This window comes from Ranitomeya imitator, chromosome 6 (assembly GCF_032444005.1).
Source record: "Ranitomeya imitator isolate aRanImi1 chromosome 6, aRanImi1.pri, whole genome shotgun sequence".
NCBI lineage: Eukaryota > Metazoa > Chordata > Amphibia > Anura > Dendrobatidae > Ranitomeya > Ranitomeya imitator.
In genome coordinates, this window is record NC_091287.1 from 523,352,224 (window position 1) to 523,372,130 (window position 19,907).

Here is a 19,907-nt window from a genome sequence, read left to right on the forward strand (position 1 = left end):
GAATCCCACTCAAAATCAAAGTGGAAAATCAAATTACAGGCCGATCCAACTTCAGTGGAAATGCCTCAAAACAAGAAAATGATGCTCAGTAGTGTGTGGCCTCCACGTGCCTGTATGACCTCCCTACTGTACAACACCTGGGAATGCTCCTGATGAGGCGGCGGATGGTCTCCTGAGGGATCTCCTCCCAGACCTGGACTAAAGCATCCGCCAACTCCTGGACAGTCTGTGGTGCAATGTGACTTTGGTGGATGGTGCGAGACATGATGTCCCAGATGTGTTCACTTGGATTCAGGTCTGGGGAACGGGCGAGCCAGTCCATAGCTTCAATGCCTTCATCTTGCAGGAACTGCTGACACACTCCAGCCACATGAGGTCTGGCATTGTCCTGCATTAGGAGGAACCCAGGGCCAACCACACCAGCATATGGTCTCACAAGGGGTCTGAAGATCTCATCTCACTACCTAATGGCAGTCAGGCTACCTCTGGCGAGCACATGGAGGGCTGTGCGGCCCTCAAAAGAAATGCCACCCCAAACCATTACTGACCCACTGCCAAACCGGTCATGCTGAAGGATGTTACAGGCAGCAGATCGCTCTCCACAGCATCTCCAGACTCTGTCACGTCTGTCACATGTGCTCAGTGTGAACCTGCTTTCATCTGTGAAGAGCACAGGGCGCCAGTGGCGAATTTGCCAATCCTGGTGTTCTGTGGCAAATGCCAGCATCCTGCACGGTGTTGGGCTGTGAGCACAACCCTCATCTGTGGACGTCGGGCCATCAGACTATCCTCATGGAGTCTGTTTCTAACCGTTTGTGCAGACACATGCACATTTGTGGCCTGCTGGAGGTCATTTTGCAGGGCTCTGGCAGTGCTCCTATTCCTCCTTGCACAAAGGCTGAGGTAGCGGTTTTGCTGCTAGGTTGTTGCCCTCCTACGGCCCCCTCCACGTCTCCGGGTGTACTGTCATTTCTCCTGGTAGTGCCTCCAGCCTCTGGACACTACGCTGACAGACACAGCAAACCTTCTTGCCACAGCTCGCATTGATGTGCCATCCTGGATGAGCTGCACTACCTGAGCCACTTGTGTGGGTTGTAGAGTCCGTCTCATGCTACTACGAGTGTGAAAGCACAACCTACATTCAAAAGTGACCAAAACATCAGCCAGAAAGCATTGGTACTGAGATGTGGTCTGTGGTCCCCACCTTCAGAACCACTCCTTTATTGAGGGTGTCTTGATAATTGCCAATAATTTCCATCTGTTGTCTATTCCATTTGCACAACAGCATGTGAAATTGATTGTCAAACAGTGTTGCTTCCTAAGTGGACAGTTTGATTTCACAGAAGTTTGATTTACTTGGAGTTATATTCTGTTGTTTAAGTGTTCCCTTTATTGTTTTGAGCAGTGTGTGTATATACTGTACTATGTGTGTGTGTGTATATATATATTTATATATATATATATATATATCGGAAATCCCGGGTCGCTAATTGGTCACGGCCGGCTGGGTGCGACCAATCAGTGACAGGCACAGTCCGGCCGCGAATTGGCCCCTCCCTACTTCCGTCCAGTCAGTGCCCCCTCCGTACTCCCCACCAGTCAGCGCCCACATAGCATTTTAGAACTGCGTTACACCGTGGCATAACGCGGTGTAACGCAGACCGTTAACACTGCCATTAACCCTGTAAGAGTGCCAAACGTTTTACTATTGATGTTGCCTATGCAGGCCACCATCTGTGTGTGTGTGTGTGTGTGTATAAATATATATATACACTCTCGAGTATAAGCCGAGAGCTTCAATTTCAGCCCATATTTTTAGGCTGAAATTGCCCCTCTCGGCTTATACACAAGTCATACCCAGGGGTCGGCAGGGGATGTGCAGTGGCAGCGGTCTAAGCATACTAACCTGCTCCTGGCGCGGTCCCTGGTTCCCCGGCAGCGGCAGCTACTTCCTGTAGTGAGCGGTCACATGGTACCGCTCATTACCGTAATGAATATGGACCCCACTCCACTCCCATAGGGGTGGAGCCGCATATTCATTACTGTAATGAGCGGTACAATGTGACCGCTCACTACAGGAAGAAACTGCCGGCGCCGAGGAAGCAGGGACCGCGCCAGGAGCAGGTGAGTATAAGCAGTGCGCTGTATTCACCTGCTCCTCGTTCCACCGTCGCCGGCCGCCGCTGCATCTTCTGCATCCTCTGCACTGACGCTCAGGTCAGAGGGCGCGATGACGAGATTTGTGTGCACGCCGCCCACTGCCTGTGCAGTGGACGGGGAACGTAGCGGCGGCCGGCGACAGTGGAACGCGGAGCAGGTGAATATAGAAAGTGCTGGGGGCCTGAGCGATGAGAGGTGAGTATGTGATTTTTTTTTTTTTTAACCCCTTACCGGCATCGGACGTACTATACCGTCCGATGCCGGCTCCCCTGCTTTGATGCAGGGCTCCGCGGTGAGCCCGCACCAAAGCCGGGACATGTCAGCTGTTTTGAACAGCTGACATGTGCCCGTAATAGGCGCGGGCAGAATCGCGATCTGCCCGCACCTATTAACTAGTTAAATGCCGCTGTCAAACGCAGACAGCGGCATTTAACTACCGCTTCCGGCCGGGCGGCCGGAAATGACGTCATCGCCGACCCCCGTCACATGATCGGGGGTCGGCGATGCTTGTGAATGGTAACCATAGAGGTCCTTGAGACCTCTATGGTTACTGATTGCCCGTCGCTGTGAGCGCCACCCTGTGGTCGGCGCTCACAGCACACCTGCAATTCTGCTACATAGCAGCGATCAGCAGATCGCTGCTATGTAGCAGAGCCGATCGTGCTATGCCTGCTTTTAGCCTCTCATGGAGGCTATTGAAGCATGGCAAAAGTAAAAAAAAAAAAAAGTTTAAAAAAATGTGAAAAAAATAAAAAAAACATAAAAGTTTAAATCACCCCCCTTTCGCCCCAATCAAAATAAATCAATAAAAAAAAAATATCAAATCTACGCATATTTGGTATCGCCGCGCTCAGAATCGCCCGATCTATCAATTAAAAAAAAGTATTAACCTGATCGCTAAACAGCGTAGCGGGAAAAAAGTTCGAAACGCCAGAATTACGTTTTTTTGGTCGCCGCGACATTGCATTAAAATGCAATAACGGGCGATCAAAAGAACGTATCTGCACCGAAATGCTATCATTAAAAACGTCATCTCGGCACACAAAAAATAAGCCCTCAACCGACCCCAGATCACGAAAAATGGAGACGCTACGAGTATCGGAAAATGGCGCAATTTTTTTTTTTTTTTTTAGCAAAGTTTGGAATTTTTTTTCACCACTTAGATAAAAAATAACCTAGTCATGTTTGGTGTCTATGAACTCGTAATGACCTGGAGAATCATAATGGCAGGTCAGTTTTAGCATTTAGTGAACCTAGCAAAAAAGCCAAACAAAAAACAAGTGTGGGATTGCACTTTTTTTGCAATTTCACCGCACTTGGAATTTTTTTTCCGTTTTCTAGTACACGACATGCTAAAACCAATGATGTCGTTCAAAAGTACAACTCGTCCCGCAAAAAATAAGCCCTCACATGGCCAAATTGACGGAAAAATAAAAAAGTTATGGCTCTGGGAAGGAGGGGAGCGAAAAACGAACACGGAAAAACGAAAAATCCCCTGGTCATGAAGGGGTTAATCGCCGCAACAGCATATGGGGCAAATGACTGTATGGAGCATCTTATGGGGCCACAATCGGCATTTATGGAGCATTATATGGGGCAAATGACTGTATGGAGCATCTTTTGGGGCCATGTGCAGCATTTATGGAGCATTACATGGGGCAACTGACTGTATGGAGCATCTTATGGGGCCATGTGCAGCATTTATGGAGCATTACATGGGGCAAATGACAGTATGGAGCATCTTATGGGGGGCACGTGCAGCATTTATGGAGCATTACATGGGGCAAATAACTGTATGGAGCATCTTATGGGGCCATGTGCAGCATTTATGGAGCATTACATGGGGCAAATGACTGTATGGAGCATCTTATGGGGCCATAATCAGCATTTATGGAGCATTATATGGGGCAAATGACTGTATGGAGCATCTTATGGGGCCATAATCAGCATTTATGGAGCATTATATGGGGCAAATGACTGTATGGAGCATCTTATGGGGCCATAATCATCATTTATGGAGCATTATATGGGGCAAATGACTGTATGGAGCATCTTGTGGGGTCATAATTAACATTTGTGCAGCATTATATGGGGCGTATTTTGTATGGAGCATCTTATGGAGCCATCATAAACTTTATGGAGCATTATATGGGGCTCCTGATTCAATATGGATATTCAAAAACACTTAACCTACTGATGTCTCAATTAATTTTACTTTTATTGGTATCTATTTTTACTTTTTTTTTTTTTTGTTGACATTTTGTAAAATCTATTTTTACTTTTGACATTTACCAGTAGCTGCTGCATTTTCCACCCTAGGCTTATACTCGAGTCATTAAAGGGAACCTGTCACCCCGTTTTTTCAGATTGAGCTATAAATACTGTTAAATAGGGCCTGCGCTGTGCGTTACTATAGTGTATGTAGTGTACCCTGATTCCCCACCTATGCTGAGAAATACATTACCAAAGTCGCCGTTTTCGCCTGTCAATCAGGCTGGTCAGGTCAGGTGGGCGTGGTAACATCGCTCTTTTCTTCCCCAGCTTTCCGTTGGTGGCGTAGTGGTGTGCGCATGTCGCAGTGACGAATCCACTGCGCGCACGTGTCATCGGTGGGGGCGGCCATCTTCCTGGGGCCGCGCGTGCGCAGATGGAGTGCGCTGCTGCACGGGGCTTCAGGAAAATGGCCGCGGGAAGCCGTGCGTGCGCAGAAGAGATCGCGGCGGCCATTTTCCCAAAGCCGAGTTTGCATCTGACCAGCCTGATTGACAGGCGAAAACGGCGACTTTCCCTTTAAGTTTTCCCAGTTTTTTGTGGCAAAATTAGGGGGGTCGGCTTATACTCGGATCGGCTTATACTCGAGTATATACTGTGTGTGTGTGTGTGTGTGTGTATATATATATATATATATATTGTATACGCATACACACACACATCTCACAAAATTAGAATATCATCAAAAAGTACATTTATTTCAGTTCTTCAACGCATAAAAGTGAATCTCATATATTACACTGGTCAACGCAGTTTTTCTGGCAAAAGGTTTTAAAACATTTTAAGTCAATTTTGGCTGCTGATTACGAATATGAAATCCGTGTTTGGCTATCACATCAGGATTTCGGGATATTGTCAATTTTTGATGAAAATTACTCCTAATGTATTATGATAAAAACACATGATTTTCGGTACTACATTTTGTATATTTTTAATCAAGGAATAACGAAGATTACAAAGTCTATGTGCAGGAAATCAAATATACTTACAGAATTAAACTACAAAATATAAAAACACATATATATGGCGCACAGATGAATGACAAATGGCCGTTATTTGAATTTTCTTTTCTTGGCTGATCTGTGATGTGCAGCTTCTGAGTTGTCTCTCATCAAGCTCCAGCAATAGTCAGCCATCATATGTGAGTCCCACCGGCCTTGATACCGTTCTTCCATTGTTTTAATGTCCTGATGAAAACGCTCCCCTTGTTCCTCGCTCACATCCCCAAGGTTCTCTGTAAATAATGAATCTTGATCCTCATTCTCCATCCAAGATTTCGCAGACTCATCAGTAGCTCTTCCACAATCTCTTCATAGTTGTCTGCTTTCTTATTCCCTAGAAAATTCTGCACCACATTACAAAATGCAGTCCAAGCTCTTTCTTCTGTCTCATCCATTGATGTGATAAAATCTGGATCTCTCATAAGTGTTCTTATTTGAGGTCCATCAAATATTCCAGCCTTTTTCTTCTCTTCACTAAGACCAGGAAAAGCTGAACACATATAGTTAAAGCATTCTCCACTGTGATTGAGAGCTTAGACGAACTGCTTCATCAATCCAAGTTTTATGTGTAAAGGAGGAAATACAATGTCCTTCCTATCTAGAGGATCATGGATGACATTCTTATCGCCAGATGCCAAACTCTGTCGCTGAGGCCATTCAGTTTTCACCCAATGCTCTGCTGTAGCTCTACTGTCCCAGTAGCACAGAAAAGAAGGGTGTAATCATAACAAATGGGAATTATGCATGTTCAAAGAAAACAAAGATATTCTCACATTTATTGGGAGACTAAATGAAAACTAAATTTACCTTAGTGAACCATATAAACCGGCACTTTTTATACACTACTTATATTTATCATGTAATTCATGAAAATGGGCTATATACCTATAGCGCAAAAACATGATGTGATAGAGAAATTATAAGATCAGATTAGAATTCAGCACCCTCAAATTAGTCTAAAACTGTTCTTAAAGTCCATGCCAGAATTTTTTTTTTTTGTAGACCAGTGTTATATAGAGTCAGTACAAACAGAGTGATCTATTCCAAGTGTTTATTTCTGTTAATGTTGATGATTATGGCTTACAGCCAATGAAAACACAAAAGTCATTATCTCAGTAAATATGAATACTTTATAACACCTGCTCGAAAAAATGATTTTAAAATCAGAAATGTTGGCCTACTGAAATATATGATCAGTAAATGCATTCAATACTTGGTCAGGTTCCTTTTGCATCAATTACTGCATCAATGTGGCGTGGCATGGAGGTGATCAGCCTGTGGCACTGCTGAGGGGTTATGGAAGCCCAGGTTGCTTTGATAGCAGCCTTCAGCTCGTCTGCATTGTTGGGTCTGGTGTCTCTCATCTTCCTCTTGACAATACTCCATAGGTTCTCTATGGGGTTAAGGTCAGGAGAGTTTGCTGCCAATCAAGCACAGTGATACTGGTGTTTGTAAACCAGGTATTGGTACTTTTGGCCGTGGGAACAGGCAACAAGTCCTGCTGAAGAATTTAATTTACATCTCCAAAAAGCTTGAGGGAAGCATGAAGTGCTCTAAAACTTCCTGGTAGACGGCTGCGCTGACTTTGGCCTTGATAAAACACAGTGGACCTCCACCAGCAGATGACATGGCTCCCAAACCATCACTGATTGTGGAGACTTCACACTGGACCTCCAGCAGGTTGGATTGTGGCCTCTACACTCTTCCTCCAGACTCTGGGACCTCGATTTCCAAGGTCTAGTGTGAAGTGTCCACAATCAATGCAAGTGCACAGAAGGGGGTGATGAGTGCACTGAGTGGGGGGTGAGTACTGAGGGGGGATGTATGAGTGCACCGAGGGTGAGGGAAAGTATCACTGCACTTGGGGGATGTATGAGTGCACCAGAGAGGGGGATGTATAGGTGCACTGAGGGAGGGGATGTATCTGTGCACTGGGGAGGGGAATGTATTGGTGCACTAGAGGATGGGTGTATCTGCACTGGAGGGCTGCGATTATCGTGCACTTGCAGTCGCAGCTCCCTTCAGCGACTCCCTACCGGTGTTGTCCCTGCTTATTTGACAGTGAACTGGAGGCTGCGCTGCCTGTCGTCACCTCCGACCTGCACTGTCAATCAGGAAGCGCGGAGGCGGCGCTGCTGGGGAAACACTAATAGGAGCAGATGAATACAACACTGAATCTTTAAGAAAAAGTTGCCAGGGCAATGGAAGTTTTCTGCCCTTACTGGAAAGATGACGTCCACCGACTCCTTCCTCAGGACAGCCATGTCTTATGTATTGCTGTCCTGAGGAAGCAGTCGGTGTGACTCTGAAACGCATTGACAATAAACCAGCATATAACATCTGATTGTGGACGTCATCTTTCCAGTAAGCGCAGAATATTTCCTTTTCCTTGGCTACTTCTTCCTGGCACCTCCATATGGAAGCTGCAGAATGTGGATTTTGGTCATTTTGTCTTTTTTTTTTCCTCTCCTCTCGTGTACTAAGATTAGACCCTATGGGGCCGTTGTGTTTCATTTCACACTGAGTTTTGGCACAAGGGAGCCCAGGATGGTGCCTTCAGAAGGCGAACGGTGCAACATTTTTGATGAAACCGTAGTGCAAAATATTATTTCTAGCCAAAAATTCACCCATTTAAAGTAAAAAAAAAATAAATAAAATTGCTCTCCCCATGTTTATATCTTTTAAGTTGAATGGAAAGTGGTCACCTGAAGGAATAGACATGTGTAAGAAAGAAGCACATGGGACGTTACTGAAGGTCCGTGCCTACGTTCTATACATTACTGTGTCACTTTAAAGGGGTGTTCCCACCTCAGACACACTCGCTTGACTATTTTGGGAATATCCCTTTAATGAGCGATTTGATAAAATGCTGGCTGGACGGCGGGGGGAGCAGGGGGTCACGTATTTATCGTGGAGTTTCCAGTATTATAAATTAATCTTTACTTAGCGCCTATAAATCATCCAGTTTATTCAGAGCCGCCTGTTTACACGTCTGCCTTGGAAAGCTCCCAAACGATCAGGATAAAATGAACAGACTCGCACTAGTTTTCACTAAGAAGGCCAACGAAAAAAATCTTCAATTAATCCCTTCACTAAGAGCCATTTAATTGCATAAATTGGCACAACCGCATTTTTTTTTTTTTTCTTTCGTAATGTAAAAGAAGCAAATGGAACAAGGTGCTTATTATTGGCGAAAGGGGCCCTTTAAATTATCGTGAATAGACCTGACGTCCTTGTAAAAACTTACTGCAAATGTTCCTGAAAAATTGTACGCAAGAACGAAAGCCGGGTGACGGGGACGGAGTAACCGCGGACAGACGGCATGATCAGACTATTCAGAGTTGGCGTTCTTCAACCCTTTGTGGCTTGTTCATACAATGATTTTTTTTTCCTGCCGCAGTTTAAGTCGCCCCCCCTAATTTTGCCACAAAAAACTGGGAAAACTTAATGACTCGAGTATAAGCCTAGGGTGGAAAATGCAGCAGCTACTAGTAAATGTCAAAAGTAAAAATAGATACCAATAAAAGTAAAATTAATTGAGACATCAGTGGGTTAAGTGTTTTTGAAAATCCATATTGAATCAGAGCCCCATATAATGCTCCATTCAGTTTATGATGGGCTCCATAAGATGCTCCATATTAAAATATGCCCCATATAATCCTGCATAAAGGGTAATAATGGCCCCATAAGATGCTCCATAGACACATTTGTCCAATATAATGCTGCACAAATGTTGATTATGGCCCCATAAGATGCTCCATAAAGATATTTGCGCCATATAGTGCTGCACAAACGTTGATTATGGCTTCATAAGATGCTCCATAAAGATATTTCTGCCATATAGTGCTGCACAAACCTTGATTATGGCCCCATAAGATGCTCCATACAGACACTTGCCCCATTTCCTGTTGCTGCGATAAAAAAAAAATCACATACTCATCTCTCCGTCGCTCAGGCACTTTCAATATTCACCTGCTTCTCGCTCCGGCGCCACTCCATCTTCAGCGTTTTCTGCACTGACGTTCAGGCAGAGGGCGCGCACTGACCACGTCATCGCGCCCTCTGACCTGAGCGTCACTGCAGAAGATGCTGAAGACGGAGCGGCGCCGGAGCGAGGAGCAGGTGAATGTCGCGCAGCGCTGCGCTCCCCGTATACTTACCTGCTCCTGGCACGGTGCAGTCTCTGCTTCCCTGACGCTGCAGCTTCTTCCTGTATTGAGCAGTCACCGTTACCGCTCATTACAGTAATGAATATGCGGCTCCACCTCTATGGGAGGTGGAGCCGCATATTCATTACTGTAATGAGCGGTACCATGTGACCGCTCACTACAGGAAGAAGCTGCAGCGCCGGGGAAGCAGGGACTGCACCGTGCCAGGAGCAGGTGAGTATAATTACACAGCCCTCGCTCCCCCTCCCCTGCCGACCCCCGGGCATGACTCGAGTATAAGCCGAGAGGGGGACTTTCAGCCCCAAAAAATGGGCTGAGTATCTCGGCTTATACTCGAGTGTATACGGTAATTGTTTGTTTGTTTTTTCCCATCATTGCCGCTGAGGTCTGTTGTGCTTTCAGTTTTTTGTCAATGCCTTTTTTGTGAGAGTGGAAGTGAGAAGAAATGGCAATTTTGCATTTGGATTTTTCTCCTCTTTCCCTTTTTTTTTTTTTTTTTTTTTTTTTTTTTTGCATTTTGCAAATTTGATCTGCAAAACGGATTAAAGCCAGACACGTTTACTAATTTTTTATACATGTTGTGCTTAAATGCGGAGAGAAAAAAAGTGTAAAGGGCTCATTAATTGTAATGGATCCGTGATCTTTCTATAAAATTCATATCCAAAAATGTGATGTGTGAAAGAGCCCTTACAGAGTTATGCCGTCCATGTATGTGGTACGGCATATAGACCATTAGTAAAGAGGGTAATATTTGGCTCAAAATTTGGAATCCTTAACATTATTCTTTATATGACATATTAAAGAGAACCTGGCACCTACCTAATAAATACCCAAAACAAAAAATACCTTTTACCTGCAAAAATAGGGTTCATCTGCTGGAAAATAGGATTTAAATGCTATCGGAGTTTACTTTTTGGTGCAGCGGCTAAAGGGAGAAAATGAAGTTATATCCTCCCTGCAGCCGCCCGCTTCCGACCATCGGTACAGGAGCGGATACAGTCACTGCTTATGATACAGTGAGTGCGGCTGTCAGTCAAAGTGTATGCAGCTCAAGCTGTCAATCAGATTGCTTGGAGCGATTACAGCGTCCTCGCGGTATCGTGAGCGGTGACTAAAACCGCCCCAATGACTATAATCGAGCGGCTGCAGGGAGGATATAACTTTTTCTCACTGCAGCCTCTGCTCTAGGATGGCAGGCGTGATTTACTTGCAGATTCGCCCTATATCCGTGGGCAAATGGCTGTTTTTGGAGGTGACAGGATTCCTTTGCTAGGAATGTGATATTTGGGTATTTTAGATTAGTTTTTTTTTTTCCTGTAGGTTGTGATTTCTCATCTCTTGTATTTTCAGTCCTTGTTCCCACCTTCACTTCTCGATCAAGCATCCCCATACGTTGTCCTGGGAGTATTACAACATGTTCCAGTGTAAAGCTCATCTGGTGATGCGGCTGATTGAGAATCGCATCAGTATGGAGTTCATGCTGCAGGTAAGTGGTGGCAGACACAGAAGACGTCACCTTCCATATTCATTATTCGTTAAGCCATTTTCACATCTAACACGTCCCCTTCCCAGAGCTGTAACATTTTTTTTAATAATTAACACAACGTTATGGGGATTAGGGAAGGGAAGAGGATAGGGGAAATGGTGACATTACAATAACTATCCAATCACATTCTCTATATGGTAACATTTTTTTATACTGTTGTGTGCTGTCTCGCACCCCCTCACTTTGTTAGTGATGTAAATGTGGGAAAGTCAGGAGGTAAAACTGCCCAGACTGGAGAGTTCCTCTAATGCTGCACATTGCCAGTGGGTGCTTATCAGTCCATAAAGAGGATCTCTTGTCGGATTTCACAATACACAATGCATACATTATTAAATTGGTCTCTTGGTCCTGATGAGGAGGGACACTGAGGAGCTGGCAATCAGGCTAAGTGAGATTAGATTCCCCAGGAGCAGGGAGGAGGGACACTGAGGAGCTGGCAGTCAGGCTAAGTGAGATTAGATTCCCCAGGAGCAGGGAGGAGGGACACTGAGGAGCTGGCAGTCAGGCTAATTGAGATTAGATTCCCCTGGAGCAGGGAGGAGGGACACTGAGGAGCTGGCAATCAGGCCAAGTGAGATTGGATTCCCCTGGAGCAGGGAGGAGGGACACTGAGGAGCTGGCAGTCAAGCTACGGTACCGTATATACTTGAGTATAAGCCAACCCCCCTAATTTCGCCACAAAAAACTGGGAAAACTTATTGACTCGAGTATAAGCCTAGGGTGGAAAATGCAGCAGCTACCGGTGAATTTCAAAAATAAAAATTGATGCTCCATACCGTTCATTATTGCCCCAAAGGAGGTTCCATATAAAGCTGTGCCATATATAATGCTCCATACCATTGATTATTGCCCCATAGATGATCCATATATAGCTGTGCCATATAGAATGCTCTGCACCGTTCATTATAGCCCCATAGATGCTCCATATAAAGCTGTGCTATATAGAATGCTCTGCACCGTTCATTATGGCCCCATAGATGCTCCATATAAAGCTGTGCCCCATATACAATGCTCTGCACCATTCAGTATGGCCCCATAGATGCTCATTATAAAGCTGTGCCATATATGCTCTGCACCGTTCATTATGGCCCATAGATGCTCATTATAAAGCTGTGCCATATATGCTCTGCACCATTCATTATGGCCCCATAGATGCTCCTTATAAAGCTTTGCCATATAGAATGCTCTGCACCGTTCATTATGGCCCCATAGATGCTCCCTATAAAGCTGTGCCATATATGCTCTGCACCGTTCATTATGGCCCCATAGATGCTCATTATAAAGCTTTGCCATATAGAATGCTCTGCACCGTTCATTATGGCCCCATAGATGCTCCCTATAAAGCTGTGCCATATATGCTCTGCACCGTTCATTATGGCCCCATAGATGCTTCACATATATTTGTGCCATATATAACGCTGCTGCTGCAATAAAAAAAAAAAAAAAAACACATACTCACCTTTCTTGCTTGCAGCTCCTCAGCGTCCCGTCTCGGCGTCTCTCCGCACTGACTGATCAGGCAGAGGGCGCCGCGCACACTAGTACGTCATCGCGCCCTCTGACCTGCACAGTCAGTGCAAGTGGTCGGGAAGATGGAGCGGCGCCCGGCGGGTGGAACGTGGACAGGTGAATATAAAATACTCACCTAGTCCCGGCGCTCCTGACGCTCCCCCTGCCCGTCACACTGTCTTCGGGTGCCGCAGCTCTTCCTCTGTCAGCGGTCACTGGCACCGCTCATTAGAGGAATGAATATGCGGCTCCACCCCTATGGGAGTGGAGTCCATATTCATAAGTTTAATGAGCGGTCCCACGTGACCGCTGTACAGGGGAAGAGCTGCGGCACCCGAAGACAGTGTGACAAGCAGGGGGAGCGTCAGAACCGCCGGGACTAGGTGAGTATGTGACAATCCTCTCTCCCCCTCACCCGCCGACCTTGCCACAGACCGTGACTCGAGTATAAGCCGAGAGGGGCACTTTCAGCCCAAAAATTTGGGCTGAAAATCTCGGCTTATACTCGAGTATATACGGTAAGTGAGATTAGATTTCCCTGGAGCAGGGAGGAGGGACACTGAGGAGCTGGCAGTCAGGCTAAGTGAGAGTAGAATCCCCCAGAGCAGGGAGGAAGGACACTGAGGAGTTGGCAATCAGGCCAAGTGAGATTGGATTCCCCGGAGCAGGGAGGAGGGACACTGAGGAGCTAGCAATCAGGCTAACTGAGGTTAGATTACCCCGGAGCAGGGAGGAGGGACATTGAGGAGCTGGCAATCAGGCTAAGTGAGATTAGAATCCCCCGGAGCAAGGACACTGAGGAGCTGGCAATCAGGCTAAGTGAGGTTAGATTACCCCGGAGGAGGGACACTGAGGAGCTGGCAGTCAGGCTAAGTGAGGTTAGATTACCCGGGAGCAGGGAGGAGGGACACTGAAGAGCTGGCAATCGGGCTAAGTGAGATTAGATCCCCCCGGAGCAGGGACACTGAGGAGCTGGCAATCAGGCTAAGTGAGATTAGAATCCCCCGGAGCAGGGAGGAGGGACACTGAGGAGCTGGCAATCAGGCTAAGTGAGATTGGATTCCCCCGGAGCAGGGAGGAGGGACACTGAGGAGCTGGCAATCAGGCCAAGTGAGATTGGATTCCCCCGGAGCAGGGAGGAAGGACACTGAGGAGCTGGCAATCAGGCCAAGTGAGATTGGATTCCCCCGGAGCAGGGAGGAGGGACACTGAGGAGCTAGCAATCAGGCTAACTGAGGTTAGATTACCCCGGAGCAGGGAGGAGGGACATTGAGGAGCTGGCAATCAGGCTAAGTGAGATTAGAATCCCCCGGAGCAAGGACACTGAGGAGCTGGCAATCAGGCTAAGTGAGACTAGAATCCCCCGGAGCAGGGACACTGAGGAGCTGGCAATCAGGCTAAGTGAGATTAGAATCCCCCGGAGCAGGGAGGAGGGACACTGAAGAGCTGGCAATCGGGCTAATTGAGATTAGATTCCCCAGGAGCAGGGAGGAGGGACACTGAGGAGCTGGCAGTCAGGCTAAGTGAGATTAGATCCCCCCGGAGCAGGGACACTGAGGAGCTGGCAATCAGGCTAAGTGAGATTAGAATCCCCCGGAGCAGGGAGGAGGGACACTGAGGAGCTGGCAATCAGGCTAAGTGAGATTAGAATCCCCTGAAGCAGGGAGGAAGGACACTGAGGAGCTGGCAATCAGGCCAAGTGAGATTGGATTCCCCCGGAGCAGGGAGGAGGGACACTGAGGAGCTAACAATCAGGCTAACTGAGGTTAGATTACCCCGGAGCAGGGTGGAGGGACATTGAGGAGCTGGCAATCAGGCTAAGTGAGCTTAGATTACCCCGGAGGAGGGACACTGAGGAGCTGGCAGTCAGGCTAAGTGAGATTAGAATCCCCCGGAGCAGGGAGGAGGGACAATGAGGAGCTGGCGATCAGGCTAAGTGAGATTAGAATCCCCCGGAGCAGGGAGGAGGGACACTGAGGAGCTGGCGATCAGGCTAAGTGAGATTAGATTCCCCCAGGCAGGGAGGAGGGACACTGAGGAGCTGGCAATCAGGCTAAGTGAGATTAGAATCCCCAGGAGCAGAGAGGAGAGACACTGAGGAGCTGGCAGTCAGGCTAACTAAGATTAGATTCCCCCGGAGCATGGAGGAGGGACACTGAGGAGCTGGCGATCAGGCTAATTGAGATTAGATTCCCCAGGAGCAGGGAGGAGGGACACTGAGGAGCTGGCAGTCAGGCTAAGTGAGATTAGATCCCCCCGGAGCAGGGACACTCAGGAGCTGGCAATCAGGCTAAGTGAGATTAGAATCCCCTGGAGCAGGGAGGAGGGACACTGAGGAGCTGGCAATCAGGCTAAGTGAGATTAGAATCCCCCAGGCAGGGAGGAGGGACACTGAGGAGCTGTTTCTTATGGTAGGTGAGATTAGATTCAGCCACAACAGGGAAAAGGGACACTGAGAAGCTGTTACTTAGGCTAGGTGATAGCAGATTCAGCCGTAACAGTTAGGAGGGACACTGAGGAGCTGGCAGTCAGGCTAAGTGAGATTAGAATCCCTCGGAGCAGGGACACTGAGGAGCTGGCAATCAGGCTAAGTGAGATTAGAATCCCCCAGGCAGGGAGGAGGGACACTGAGGAGCTGGCAATCAGGCTAAGTGAGATTAGAATCCCCAGGAGCAGGGAGGAGAGACACTGAGGAGCTGGCAGTCAGGCTAAGTGAGATTAGAATCCCCCGGAGCAGGGAGGAGGGACACTGAGGAGCTGGCAATCAGGCTAAGTGAGATTAGAATCCCCAGGAGCAGGGAGGAGGGACACTGAGGAGCTGGCAGTCAGGCTAAGTGAGATTGGATTCCCCCGGAGCAGGGAGGAGGGACACTGAGGAGCTGGCAATCAGGCTAAGTGAGATTAGAATCCCCAGGAGCATGAAGGAGGGACACTGAGGAGCTAGCAATCAGGCTAACTGAGGTTAGATTACCCCGGAGCAGGGAGGAGGGACACTGAGGAGCTGGCAATCAGGCTAAGTGAGATTAGAATCCCCGGAGCACGGAGGAGGGACACTGAGGAGCTGGCAATCAGGCTAAGTGAGATTAGAATCCCCCGGAGCAGGGAGGAGGGACACTGAGGAGCTGGCAATCAGGCTAAGTGAGATTAGAATCCCCTGAAGCAGGGAGGAGGGACACTGAGGAGCTGGCAATCAGGCCAAGTGAGATTGGATTCCCCCGGAGCAGGGAGGAGGGACATTGAGGAGCTGGCAATCAGGCTTAGTGAGATTAGAATCCCCCGGAGCATGGAGGAGGGACACTGAGGAGCTGGCAGTCAGGCTAAGTGAGATTAGAATCCCCCGGAGCATGGAGGAGGGACACTGAGGAGCTGGCGATCAGGCTAAGTGAGATTCGATTCCCCCGGAGCAGGGAGGAAGGACACTGAGGAGTTGGCAATCAGGCTAAGTGAGATTAGAATCCCCCGGAGCAGAGAGGAGAGACACTGAGGAGCTGGCAGTCAGGCTAACTAAGATTAGATTCCCCCGGAGCATGGAGGAGGGACACTGAGGAGCTGGCGATCAGGCTAATTGAGATTAGATTCCCCAGGAGCAGGGAGGAGGGACACTGAGGAGCTGGCAGTCAGGCTAAGTGAGATTAGATCCCCCCGGAGCAGGGACACTCAGGAGTTGGCAATCAGGCTAAGTGAGATTAGAATCCCCCGGAGCAGAGAGGAGAGACACTGAGGAGCTGGCAGTCAGGCTAACTAAGATTAGATTCCCCCGGAGCATGGAGGAGGGACACTGAGGAGCTGGCGATCAGGCTAATTGAGATTAGATTCCCCAGGAGCAGGGAGGAGGGACACTGAGGAGCTGGCGATCAGGCTAATTGAGATTAGATTCCCCAGGAGCAGGGAGGAGGGACACTGAGGAGCTGGCAGTCAGGCTAAGTGAGATTAGATCCCCCTGGAGCAGGGACACTCAGGAGCTGGCAATCAGGCTAAGTGAGATTAGAATCCCCTGGAGCAGGGAGGAGGGACACTGAGGAGCTGGCAATCAGGCTAAGTGAGATTAGAATCCCCCAGGCAGGGAGGAGGGACACTGAGGAGCTGTTTCTTATGGTAGGTGAGATTAGATTCAGCCACAACAGGGAAAAGGGACACTGAGAAGCTGTTACTTAGGCTAGGTGATAGCAGATTCAGCCGTAACAGTTAGGAGGGACACTGAGGAGCTGGCAGTCAGGCTAAGTGAGATTAAAATCCCCCGGAGCAGGGAGGAGGGACACTGAGGAGCTGGCAGTCAGGCTAAGTGAGATTAGAATCCCCAGGAGCAGGGATGAGGGACACTGAGGAGCTGGCAGTCAGGCTAAGTGAGATTGGATTCCCCCGGAGCAGGGAGGAGGGACACTGAGGAGCTGGCAATCAGGCTAAGTGAGATTAGAATCCCCAGGAGCAGGGAGGAGGGACACTGAGGAGCTAGCAATCAGGCTAACTGAGGTTAGATTACCCCGGAGCAGGGAGGAGGGACACTGAGGAGCTGGCAATCAGGCTAAGTGAGATTAGAATCCCCAGGAGCATGAAGGAGGGACACTGAGGAGCTAGCAATCAGGCTAACTGAGGTTAGATTACCCCGGAGCAGGGAGGAGGGACACTGAGGAGCTGGCAATCAGGCTAAGTGAGATTAGAATCCCCGGAGCAGGGAGGAGGGACACTGAGGAGCTGGCAATCAGGCTAAGTGAGATTAGAAACCCCCGGAGTAGGGAGGAGGGACACTGAGGAGCTGGCAATCAGGCTAAGTAAGATTAGAATCCCCTGAAGCAGGGAGGAGGGACACTGAGGAGCTGGCAATCAGGCCAAGTGAGATTGGATTCCCCCGGAGCAGGGAGGAGGGACATTGAGGAGCTGGCAATCAGGCTTAGTGAGGTTAGATTACCCCGGAGGAGGGACACTGAGGAGCTGGCAGTCAGGCTAAGTGAGATTAGAATCCCCCGGAGCATGGAGGAGGGACACTGAGGAGCTGGCGATCAGGCTAAGTGAGATTCGATTCCCCCGGAGCAGGGAGGAAGGACACTGAGGAGTTGGCAATCAGGCTAAGTGAGATTAGAATCCCCCGGAGCAGGGAGGAGGGACAATGAGGAGCTGGCGATCAGGCTAAGTGAGATTAGATTCCCCCAGGCAGGGAGGAGGGATACTGAGGAGCTGGCAATCAGGCTAAGTGAGATTAGATTCCCCCGGAGCAGGGAGGAGAGACACTGAGGAGCTGGCGATCAGGCTAAGTGAGATTAGATTCCCCCAGGCAGGGAGGAGGGATACTGAGGAGCTGGCGATCAGGCTAAGTGAGATTAGATTCCCCCAGGCAGGGAGGAGGGATACTGAGGAGCTGGCGATCAGGCTAAGTGAGATTAGAATCCCCAGGAGCAGGGAGGAGAGACACTGAGGAGCTGGTGATCAGGCTAATTGAGATTAGATTCCCCAGGAGCAGGGAGGAGGGATACTGAGGAGCTGGCAATCAGGCTAAGTGAGATTAGATTCCCCCGGAGCAGGGACACTGAGGAGTTGGCAATCAGGCTAAGTGAGATTAGAATCCCCCGGAGCAGGGAGGAGGGACACTGAGGAGCTGGCAATCAGGCTAAGTGAGATTAGAATCCCCCAGGCAGGGAGGAGGGACACTGAGGAGCTGGCGATCAGGCTAAGTGAGATTAGATTCCCCCGCAGCAGGGAGGAGGGACACTGAGGAGCTGGCAATCAGGCTAAGTGAGATTAGATTCCCCCGGAGCAGGGGTAGGGACACTGAGGAGCTGGCAATCAGGCTAAGTGAGATTAGAATCCCCCAGGCAGGGAGGAGGGACACTGAGGAGCTGTTTCTTATGGTAGGTGAGATTAGATTCAGCCACAACAGGGAGAAGGGACACTGAGAAGCTGTTACTTAGGCTAGGTGATAGCAGATTCAGCCGTAACAGTTAGGAGGGACACTGAGGAGCTGGCAGTCAGGCTAAGTGAGATTAGAATCCCCCGGAGCAGGGGTAGGGACACTGAGGAGCTAGCAATCAGGCTAACTGAGGTTAGATTACCCCGGAGCAGGGAGGAGGGACACTGAGGAGCTGGCAATCAGGCTAAGTGAGATTAGAATCCCCCAGAGCAGGGAGGAGGGACACTGAGGAGCTGGCAATCAGGCTAAGTGAGATTAGAATCCCCAGGAGCATGGAGGAGGGACACTGAGGAGCTAGCAATCAGGCTAACTGAGGTTAGATTACCCCGGAGCAGGGAGGAGGGACACTGAGGAGCTGGCAATCAGGCTAAGTGAGATTAGAATCCCCCGGAGCAGGGAGGAGGGACACTGAGGAGCTGGCAGTCAGGCTAAGTGAGATTAGAATCCCCTGAAGCAGGGAGGAGGGACACTGAGGAGCTGGCAATCAGGCCAAGTGAGATTGGATTCCCCCGGAGCAGGGAGGAGGGACATTGAGGAGCTGGCAATCAGGCTAAGTGAGGTTAGATTACCCCGGAGGAGGGACACTGAGGAGCTGGCAGTCAGGCTAAGTGAGATTAGAATCCCCTGGAGCATGGTGGAGGGACACTGAGGAGCTGGCGATCAGGCTAAGTGAGATTCGATTCCCCCGGAGCAGGGAGGAAGGACACTGAGAAGTTGGCAATCAGGCTAAGTGAGATTAGAATCCCCCGGAGCAGGGAGGAGGGACAATGAGGAGCTGGCGATCAGGCTAAGTGAGATTAGAATCCCCCAGGCAGGGAGGAGGGACACTGAGGAGCTGTTTCTTATGGTAGGTGAGATTAGATTCAGCCACAACAGGGAGAAGGGACACTGAGAAGCTGTTACTTAGTCTAGGTGATAGCAGATTCAGCCGTAACAGTTAGGAGGGACACTGAGGAGCTGGCAGTCAGGCTAAGTGAGTTTAGAATCCCTCGGAGCAGGGACACTGAGGAGCTGGCAATCAGGCTAAGTGAGATTAGAATCCCCCGGAGCATGGAGGAGGGACACTGAGGAGCTGGCGATCAGGCTAAGTGAGATTAGAATCCCCAGGAGCAGGGAGGAGAGACACTGAGGAGCTGGCAGTCAGGCTAAGTGAGATTAGATTCCCCCGGAGCAGGGACACTGAGGAGCTGGCAATCAGGCTAAGTGAGATTAGAATCCCCCAGAGCAGGGAGGAGGGACACTGAGGAGCTGGCAATCAGGCTAAGTGAGATTAGAATCACCCGGAGCAGGGAGGAGGGACACTGAGGAGCTGGCAATCAGGCTAAGTGAGATTAGAAACCCCAGGAGCA

At 49.0% G+C, this 19,907-nt stretch overlaps 1 protein-coding gene across 2 annotated transcripts in view; it reads left to right on the forward strand.

Moving 5' to 3' along the window:
* TAF2 (TATA-box binding protein associated factor 2) overlaps window positions 1–19,907 on the forward strand; it is a 202,378-nt gene that overhangs the window by 30,709 nt on the left and 151,762 nt on the right. For both annotated transcript variants that reach the window (XM_069731811.1, XM_069731812.1), the window contains exon 11: window positions 10,952–11,087. In XM_069731811.1, the coding sequence (XP_069587912.1) occupies window positions 10,952–11,087 (136 nt within the window). The remainder of the gene's footprint in view (window positions 1–10,951; window positions 11,088–19,907) is intronic.